We start from the raw sequence: 10,859 nt of genomic DNA, 5'->3' as shown, positions 1-10,859 counted from the left end.
GAGTAGCCCAAGAGTTGGCGGTGGGTAGTGATGACAATCGGCCTTCCCTCTAGTCTTTCACTGCTAAATTAGGGACGGCTAGCGCAGATAGCCCTCGTGTAGCTTTGCGCGAAATTCAAAACAAACAAAAGCAAAAGCCATAAGATAGCAAATAACTTGTTTTGAGCATTAGGATTTGTTTGTTTGTTGAGTACAAAGCAGGCTATCTGTCCTGTGCCCACTACGGGTTTTTAGCGTTATAATTCTTTAGACTTGCCGCTGAGTCACTGAGTCTATTAGGAAAAAGTTTACATTAGATAAAATGGTTGACAATCACGTTACGAAATCAGTGTAGTAAATATAGGTGTTACAAGAACATGAATGGAGTTAACTTGAGACTTGAATTTCCTTTTCATGGTGAAAAAAGATGTTGATGATCTAAAAATAGATGTTGATAACGTAGTAGTTTTCTATATATACATGAGACGTTCCACCAATTTGCAGATTAAACGTTCAAGAATTGTAACTCCTTCCAGAAAACCATCTTTTCCCAGAGCCACTTGTTTTACTTCATAGTCTAGATAAAAACGTTAACCTCTTAAGAATTTTTTTAAAGCTAAAAACAGAATTTCGATACCCTGATGGGCACAGCACGAATAGTCCACTGAGTAGCTGTGTGTTTAACTACAAAGCAAAAACAAGCTAAATAATTTTAACTCCTTCCACAAAACCATCTTTTCCCAGAGCCTCTTGTTTTACTTCAGAACATACAGAAATAAAAAAGTTAAACTTTGAGGAATTTTAACTCTCTACAAAACCATCTTTTCCCAGAGCCTCTTGTTTTACTTCAGAACATACAGAAAAAAAAGTTAAACTTTGAATAATTTTAACTCTCTACAAAACCATCTTTTCCCAGAGCCGCCAGAGGGTACAATGTCCCTATCAGCTTCCTGCTGGTGTATATGAAGACGATCCAGGTGTTATGTCTGAAGTAGAAACTTCAGCTACTGGGTTTCATCGACCTTCCAAAGGACGGTCAACAATTCCAATAAACAGATCACCACCTAAATCTCAAGAGCGAGCTGTTGGTAAGTGATAAAAATACTTAACCTTATCAGTTGACTTTCTGTAAATCTCAAGTTTAGCCGTTTGTAAATTTAAAATAGTATTAATATTTTATTACTTTGCTGTTATTAAATCTCGTTCAGTACACTCTTAAGATACAATATTTTTACCATATGGAGGACAAACTAATGATTTTCGTATCTTCTTTCTTTGTTCCAGAAATTTTCTTGGTACGATGTGCTTGTTTTTTCTTATTGTCGGTCATTTGTTGTTCCAACCCCCTGTTATTTGCCCATTTTTACCAAGTCATCTCCAGTAATGCGTTGATTCTTTATTTGTCCCGCTTCTCACCGTAGTAAGATATCTCTTAAAAGCCATATTTTGTACCTGTAACGTCCATGTTGAATTTGGGTGATTCTGATGCATGTTTTTTTTATGTTTATGACTTTTGACTAACAATGGGCTATCTGTGTTCTGCCAACCACGGGTATCGAAACCCGGTTTCTAGCCTATTTTTAGAGTTATTCGATATTACAAACTTAACGCTGAAAAAAATAAAGTCAAACGTACGCAACACAATATAAAACTTTGAAACATTTCGAAAAGCAGTTCAAGTATTAAAATTTTCCAAAATTGGATGTCCAATTTTGAACATTTCTAAAGCACAATGAAGAATTTTTAAATTTTACAAAATATAATATAGAGTTTTGAAATTTTGCAAAATGCTCAAAAGAGTTACTCATATTTCAATTGGTAACTTCTTTTCATTGCTTGAAATAAGTGTAGTGACACAACTAGTTGCTCAAACAAAATATGACTAGTGTATAATGTTGGCTTTTTTAACGTGGTATTTTGCTAAACTAAACATCACCACCTATATAAAGTGGTAATCTATTATTCTGAGTTATTCGAATCCGCATCCCACCAAACATGCTCGCCCTTTCAGCCGTGGGGGCGTTATAATGTGACGGTCAATCGCACTATTCGTTGGTAAAGGAGTAGCCCAAGAGTTGGCGGTGGGTGGTGATGACTAGCTGCCTTCCCTCTAGTCTTACACTGCTAAATTAGGGACGGCTAGCGCAGATAGCCCTCGTGTAGCTTTGCGCGAAATTCCAAAACAAACAAATCTTCTTCGTCATAGAATCGTTATAACAGATGATATCAACACGAAACACGTTTTTACACTCGTGAATAAATATACAAACATAGATCAAATGCAGTTTACTAAGTAAACCCATTTAGCCTAAGATCACAGTTTAAAGTAATACGTCTGGCAATAAAACAAAAACAGAGCTTCATATCTTAGGGGAATGTGGAAAAATGTCCCTTTCTTTATACTGTGGTATGCTAGTCACATAGAAACGTGTATAATTCGATCCTTTATTTGTACTTCTAACCAGTAAGACTGCAATATGTAAATGTATTAAAATATAATAAAAAAACTCTTAAAGGAATCATAACAAAATATATTTTGTTTATAGTTACATGTTAATTAGAATAACCATTCTGATTCTTTCTCAAATTCACCTTGTGCAAAGTCCAACAGTTTTTATTTGTGCTATAAGTTTATAAAATGACATGAGAAAGTAAAGTGATTGTTAATGTGAAGTTCGATTTTAGGTTAGGTTCAGTTCATGAACTCGATCGTATTTCGATTTGCAAGAACATCATTATTGAAATAAATTGTTTCAAATTTAGTGTTGTTTTGGAATGGTAATGGCTGAATTGAAACGAACGTTGTATGCAAAGATATTAAATAAATTGGCATGAAACTGGATACATTGTATGTTGCATAAGAAGAAAGGTCGTGCTGTTGAGTGTAAAATAAAGAGAGAAAGTGAAATATGATTCCTGAAAAACGTGGACTTTAAATTTGTCACTTGCATGGTACAAATAGGGAATGTGTTTATGACAGATGGAAAAAGTCAAGTAGAAGTCTTAAAGAAGACAAAAATACTATATGTGTTAGGAGTTTGGGCAGAAATAAAAGGTGTTGGAAGGTTATGAGGGATACAGAACTCTAACTGTAAGATGAGATAAGGATATAGTGACATAAGTTTGGAAAGAGTGGAATAATAAGAGAAAATATTACTACACAGGAATAGAGGTAAAGAAGAGCTGAAAGAAGCATGGGTCCGAATTACAGTAAGAATGGAGTGATAGTTGTAAGTGTCAATGTGGATTGACAGTGGTATGATAAGTCTTAAGTGACAGAAGGGAGGTATGTTGGAGTGATATCTGTAAGAATCAGGATGGAGTGGCGGAATTAGGTGTAGGGGTTTAGGAAAGACGGAATGTCAGAAGTAAATGTAGGGATGGAGTGACAGAATTAGGTGTAGGGGTTTAGGAAAGATGGAATGTCAGAAGTAAATGTAGGGATGGAGTGACAGAATTAGGTGTAGGGGTTTAGGAAAGATGGATTGTCAGAAGTAAATGTGGGGATGGAGTGACAGAATTAGGTGTAGGGGTTTAGGAAAGACGGAATGTCAGAAGTAAATGTAGGGATGGAGTGACAGAATTAGGTGTAGGGGTTTAGGAAAGATGGAATGTCAGAAGTAAATGTGGGGATGGAGTGACAGAATTAGGTATAGGGGTTTAGGAAAGATGGAATGTCAGAGGTAGATGTGGGGATGGAGTGACAGAATTAGGTATACGGGTTTAGGAAAGATGGAATGTCAGAAGTAAATGTGGGGATGGAGTGACAGAATTAGGTATAAGGGTTTAGGAAAGACGGAATGTCAGAGGTAGATGTAGGGGTGGACTGGTAGGAGTAGAATTTTTTTACATTATTAAAAAGCTGTGGTTAAAGACGTAAGATGATACAGTATTGGAAGTGTTTATATGAGCGAGGTATTAAGTTCATTCACACAATTACTCTGTCTTTGTGACGTTGTTGCATGTAAATTATAGTTTAATGTTTATTCGGACTGTATATATCGAATATTTCAAGTTTTTTATTCTGGGCTAAGTTGTTATTCTTCTATTTAAATTTGATCATTGTAAGTTTAAACTATACTTTTTCCCAGTTTGAATGGCTCACTACTGCTTGCTTTCAATCACATCGCTTAAATTTTCACATTTGTATCCATGCGTCTTTGTGCAACAGTCTCTGTTTTCTCATTGGCTCGTTAAGCTGTCGTGACCTAGGTTAGTTTTCTCGGATCACATCGCTTACACGAACATAATGACGATTCGATTATCTTTTACGTACTTTTTTCTATCGATTATCGATTAATGTACGGTATGTAAGGTCTTTGTTATGATGGTATTTTCGACGCCAAACACTTATTTGTAAATTGTGTCCTTTATTAACTTGTGTAATTAGATTCCTAACGTTCTTAAAGAGCTAGGTTAAGACTTAGCATTCTAGAAAAGCCTCAGACCTTTATTTAAGCATCAGAACATAACTGCTTACCTTATTTATAATTAAAAATTAAGTTAATTATACCTAATCGAACACCTTGTGATATCTGATTTTGATTGGCTTGGATAAGTATTCTTCATTAGGTAAAACTAACTCCATTATGTGTCTAAAAAATCCGACATGGAAACCAAAATGTCTGTTGCTATTTTTCAGTAATTATTTGTGTAAAGTTTACTGTAACTTCTTCTTAGACAAGACACTTTGGTTAGAGGAGTACCTTAGTTTTAATGATGGTCTTTCTTCAAATTCTTGTTAGATAAGAACCTAGGGCTAAAGGGATGCTACAGTGTTACTGAGTGATTTACTATAGCTTTGTTACACAAGAACCTTCAGTTATGGGGACGCTGCAGTATTACTATTTATTGCAACTTGTTATTAGATAAGACCCTTGGGTTAGAGGGGATGCCACAGTATCGCTGATTGGTTTTCTGCAAATTTTTTAGACAAGAACATTGAGTTACATGGATGCCACAGTATCGCTGATTGGTTTTCTGCTAATTTTTTAGACAAGAACATTGAGTTATATGGATGCCACAGTATCGCTGATTGGTTTTCTGTAAATTTTTTAGACAAGAACATTGAATTATATGGATGCCACAGTATTACTGATTGGTTTTCTGCAGATTTTTTAGACAAGAACATTGAATTATATGGATGCCACAGTATTACTGATTGGTTTTCTGCAGATTTTTTAGACAAGAACATTGAGTTACATGGATGCCACAGTACTACTGATTGGCTTTCTGCAAATTGTTTAGACAAGAACATTGAGTTATATGGATGCCACAGTATTACTGATTGGCTTTCTGCAGATTTTTAGACAAGAACATTGAGTTATATGAATGCCACTGTATTACAGATTGGTTTACTTCAATCTATTGTTAGACAACATACTTAATGTAATGACGGTGTCTTGAAATGATGTGGAAACCTATAACATTACTGATGTGGCAGCGGTGTTCTAAAATATTATAAAACTCTTTGCTTCTATAACATTTGTCTAAAGTTTTAAGACTAATTGTCTTTTATATTGGTGTTCTTAAATGTTCTGAGAAATTGTGGAACTTCATACCATTATTTGATTTTAGACGAGTGTTTTCTTGTTATCTTTGTGATTTTTTTTCCTTTTTCATCAGAGGTGAAATTGAAAAGAAAATCTCTGACGTAGGTGTGTAATGTTTTCTTTGATTGGCCATACCCTCTGCTGTAGACTGTAGTTTTGCTTATTAAAGGGTCATCAGCACAGCTTGAGTTAGCAAACAAAACAATTTATTTTATTTTTGACGACATTTCATTCCAGCCCGGAGGGCTGGCGGGCCAACAAAGGGTCACGCTCTCTCAATGGCCAGGAGATGTAGAAGTACACAGTGTAAATAAGCAACGAGAGATGAGTAAGTGAGACCAGGTAGTGAGTTGGTGAAGACGAGTTTAATGCAGCTATTAGGAAACGTAATAGATAGATAGATGTGTGGTGGAAGATCAGGCATCGGAGTTACATTGTAGTCGGAATGATCAGGTGGCAAAGACATAAGGTAGAGGTTCAGAAGATGATTCGTCGAAGGTAAGAGTTTGAGAAGGGTATTCACCGAATAGGACAGGATTTCGTCGAAGATATGGTTGTGATGATCGAAGCAGCGGTGAACATACTTCACTCGTAATTCGCGTAGATGTGCGAGTATGGGGGGGGGGGGAGAGATGAGAGAGTACAATTCATGTGTAAGACTGGAACGACGTAAATGAAAGGCTATGCGTAAGGCGTGGGGTTCCAAAACTTCCAGCCGATGATAGAGTTAAGATGGAGCGGATATCCAGGCAACATGACCATAGGTGAGGCAGGGTCGGACAAAAGCTTGGTAGGAATATAAAAGGAGTTGGGAATTCAAACTCCAGGTTGAACCATGGAGACGGCGAAGTAAATGAAGCCTGGAATGAGCCTTCGTATGTAGAATGGCCAGATGTGCTTTCCAAGTGAGATGGCGATCAAAGGTAACTCCAAGATATTTAACTGTATTGGATAGGGTAATAGAAATACGTTTCGGCATGGACGAATCTTGTGGCGAGTCGGGCCCAAGATTATAGCTTTGGTTTTGTGAGGGTAAAGGGTAAGCCTCTAGTGTCTGCACCAGGAAAGAAAAGAGTTGATGGCTTTCTGCAGGACTTTGTCGAGGATGACCATTGTAGAACAAACGGCAAGGATAGCTGTGTCATCGACGTATTGAAAGAGATAAACTGGAGACCGAGGAACTGGCATATCAGCAACATACAGGTTGTACAGTGGAAGAGAAATGACGGACCCCGTGGAACGCCAGCACGTATGGAGAATGAATACCATGGATGGAAATGGTAGCTCGGCGATCCCGAAGAAAGGAAAACTAAGTCCAATGTAGGAAGCAGGAAAAGACAGGCGTTGAAGATTGTAGATCATCCCCCGGTGCCAAACAGAATCAAAGGCTCTTTCAAAGTCAAATAGAACAAGGCATTAATGTTTAGAGGTGTTGAAGTGGTTTGTAATTAAATCGGAGAGAGCTGATCTGCAGTGGAGAGATGAGGGTGGAAACCTGCTTGGGTATGTGGAAGCAACTAATTGTCCGCAGTGAAAGAATGAAGACGATGAACAAGGATGCGTTCAAAGGTTTTGCTGTGGACACTGGTTAAACTGATGGACCTATAGGAATCTAGTTAAACTGGTGGCTTGGATGGTTTCAGGAAGACAAGGATGGTTGAAACTTCCAAGCGGTAGGGAAGAAACCTGTGTGAAATAGAAAAGTGTAGAATAAGGCCAATATGGTAATAAACTGAGCAGTTGCATTGGAGAGATGGGAATAGGTGAGATCACCTGGACAGGGGGCTGAGTTGCGACGATAACGTAAGGCAAGTCGGACATCTTGAGCAGTAATTGGAGCACAAAAGGGGTTGGTTTCCAGAACATAGGTGAGAGAGGAGCGAAGAGTCGGAGAAGTATGATCAGACAGTCGTAAGATGTCGTAGCAATCATCAAAGTCAAGGGGAAGTAGTGGTGGAGGATTAAACTGCGACTCAAAGTGGTGTGCAAAAGCATTGGCCTTGAGGAGCGTGGTAGCAGGAACCTGACCATCTACAAGGATAGGCTTAGAAGGAGAGCGAGTGGAATCGTCGGTAGAGTGGTGACACGGGAGAGGAGCGATCAGTAATACGAGTACATATGGGTAGATGATCACTGCCGCAAGGACAAAGTAAGAAAACGGACAGTAGGGAGAAACTTGGGGGGGGGGATAATAACGACATCTGTAGCAGTGTTAGAGACAGGACACCAAAGCAATACCATTAGGCCTAGTATAATGGTGAACTGTATATAATATCTATGGGGTTTTGAGTCTGTATTACTTCACCATATAGTAACCTATATTAATTTAGGTTTGTGAATAACGTTATGACATTTCAGACCAACTGTTTAATGATTGCAGATAGTTGTTAAAGATTTATTTTCTTTTTTCACCAATTATGAAATTGAAAAGAGAATTTGTGACGTAGGGGTCTAATGCATTCTTTGATTGGCCGTTACTCTATGGTGAAGCAAAGTGGACTTAAAACCCATAAATAGTGTTTTTAAGTGTTGTAGCGCCTTTTATATTTATTTAATTTTTTTGTTAAAAAAAAAGAGAGATCTTCCATATTGATTAACCAAGTGTTTGGTTTAACTTCTTAAGAACCCTGTAGCGTATTTACAAAATTACCAAATAGCTTTATTTTGAAAAATATGAAGAAACTTTCTAATGCTTCAGTGCATGCTAATTAGGATAATTTGTCAACAAAACAGATTTAAATAATACATCACAACTTTTCTCTTAATCATCGTGACAAAACGCCCAACACATCCATTGTTTAATACTGTGTAACAGAACGTTCTATCGATTTCATCTTTCTGTTCCGTCAACATCCTTAATAATTGCGGTCTCCTTGAAATATGTCCAAGTAAAATGGTTTCATACTTTTTATGCCCAAGTAGGTCAAACAAATATGGCTGGAATGTTCGTTACTCGCACAGACTTCTGAGAAAAGTTTTTTTTTTTTTGCTCTTTGGAAGTATGTTTTCCTAACGATAAATGTTTCGATATTTTAACATCTGTTAGAACAAGAAACAATCTCACTAGCAGTTCTGGGAAGTGTAAAAAAAATGATTTCCTGTGATATCTGAACGTCTGCCAGAACAGGAAACAATATCTCTAGCAGTTCTGTGAAGTGTGAAAAATGATTTCCTGTGATATCTGAACGTCTGTCAAAACAGGAAACAATCTCTCTAGCAGTTCTGTGAAGTGTGAAAAATGATTTCTCCTTACGACAGAAAACAATCTCTCTAGTAGTTCTGTGAAGTGTGAAAAATGATTTCCTGTGATATCTGAACGTCTGCCAAAACAGGAAACAATATCTCTAGCAGCTCTGTGAAGTGTAAAAAATGATTTCCTGTGATATCTGAACGTCTGCCAGAACAGGAAATAATCTCTCTAGCAGTTCTGTGAAGTGTGAAATTTTTCAGCCTTGAAAACGATAATAAATTATTATTTGATATCAAGAAAACCTACATGTTTCTTTATATCCCGTGATTACGTTAATGTACGCGTTGATTTCTCTTTTTTTTTTTTTTGCTCCAGTTGATAAACCGTTTTTCAACAATCAGAAAAGATTCAAATGTTATTTTAAATTTCGTAACTACTTCATATTGATGGACAAACATATTTTATACCGTAACTACTTCATATTGATGGACAAACATATTTTATACCTTAACTACTTCATATTGATGGACAAACATATTTTATACCGTAATTACTTCATATTGGTGGACAAACATATTTTATACCGTAACTACTTCATATTGGTGGACAAACATATTTTATATCGTAACTATTTCACATTGGTGGACAAACATATTTTATACCGTAACTACTTCATATCGGTGGACAAACATATTTTATATCGTAACTATTTCACATTGGTGGACAAACATGTTTTATATCGTTATTTTCACCTTTATTAGACATTCGTATCGTTATTTTTTCAAAGAAAATATGTGGATGCTATTAGGATATTTATCTTACGAAATAACAAACATTTATTTTAAAATACTGTATTAAGCAAACAGAATATATGCCAACATCTCATTCAAAATACACAAATTTGAATTTTTATTTGAATTTATTCCAAACACTATAATTTCAAATAGATGAAACGACTGGAATATTCCATGACATATTTTATTCGTTTTCTGTTTGTATGTTATCGCTGTTAAAAAAAAAAAGAAAAGAAACATCTTTCGATCTGCAGGCCAGAATTTTAACATTTGGTTAAGAGATCGTTAAGGCTGGTTAATATGCTTTTGTTATGCGATTTGCTGTGATCAGTGTCGTTAATAACGTTAGAAAAAAAGGCTTAGTATATATTCCTAGTAAAATGCGAAGAATTACTACATAAAATCAGATAACATTAATACCATAGCACATATTTAAAAAAATTGAGTAATTCAAGTTTGTTCAAGTTTAATTGATGCTTTAGTTCATTTAAGTTATATACAGTTAATTTTCTGATATAATCGATCTAATACACTGCTTTGATATTGGTTGAAAAGAACTGTAGATGAAAACTTGGGGAACTTGCATGGCCTGGTTGTTAGAGCGTTCGATTCGCAATCTGCGAGCCATAGGTTGTAATCCTGTCATCGAAGCCACACGCCCTTTCAGCTGTTTGGACATTATAATATGACGGTCAATCCCACTTTTCGTTGGTAAAGAGTAGCCCATGAGTTGGTGGTGGGTGCTGTTTACTAGTTGTTTTACCTCTAGTCCATCACTTCTAAATTATGGACGGCTAGGCAGATAGCCCTCGAGTGGCTTTGCGCGAAATTTAACAAACAAACAAATATGAAAATGTGGTGGGTTCGTCTGGAGATAACATTTTTGTGTCCGATTTAGTTGTAAGAGCCAAACGAGTCCCCTCGGAAGTTTTGTTGTTGTTTTTTAACTACTTAGTGAAGTTATCATATAAGTTTTTATACCTGTTAATGGTCTTGTATCATGATAATGTCATATACTTGCATTTATAATATTTTAATTTTGATATTTACCTCTTTTGTTATTTATATTTTGATGTGTGGATCTTTTTATATACTTTTAGTGAGCACACTACACGTATCCCCATTATTTGCTATTTTTATATAATATATGATTCATTGGTATTCAGTAGTTTTAAAACTAATTTAGGTGGTTAATGCAAAACTTCACCATTCGCAAATTTCTTAACTTTCACTTCTTCAATAATCCTTTAATTTATTTTATACACCATCTTCATTATATCTCAGACCTTTAATGTATTTTATACACCATCTGAGGTATATTCAAGATCTTTAATTTATTTTATA

At 36.0% G+C, this 10,859-nt stretch overlaps 1 protein-coding gene across 6 annotated transcripts in view; it reads left to right on the top strand.

Moving 5' to 3' along the window:
• The window catches only part of LOC106463024 (coiled-coil domain-containing protein CG32809-like), a 117,566-nt gene that overhangs the window by 37,509 nt on the left and 69,198 nt on the right, over nucleotides 1–10,859 (top strand). For all 6 annotated transcript variants that reach the window (XM_022390432.1, XM_022390433.1, XM_022390431.1 and 3 more), the window contains exon 2: nucleotides 896–1,067. In XM_022390432.1, coding sequence (XP_022246140.1) covers nucleotides 962–1,067 — 106 coding nt within the window. In that variant the 5' untranslated portion in view covers nucleotides 896–961. The remainder of the gene's footprint in view (nucleotides 1–895; nucleotides 1,068–10,859) is intronic.

Source organism: Limulus polyphemus, unplaced genomic scaffold, assembly GCF_000517525.1.
Source record: "Limulus polyphemus unplaced genomic scaffold, Limulus_polyphemus-2.1.2 Scaffold1304, whole genome shotgun sequence".
NCBI classification, from domain to species: Eukaryota; Metazoa; Arthropoda; class Merostomata; order Xiphosura; family Limulidae; genus Limulus; species Limulus polyphemus.
Note: the sequence above shows the minus strand (reverse complement) of the source record. Positions and strands in the feature narration are given on the sequence as shown.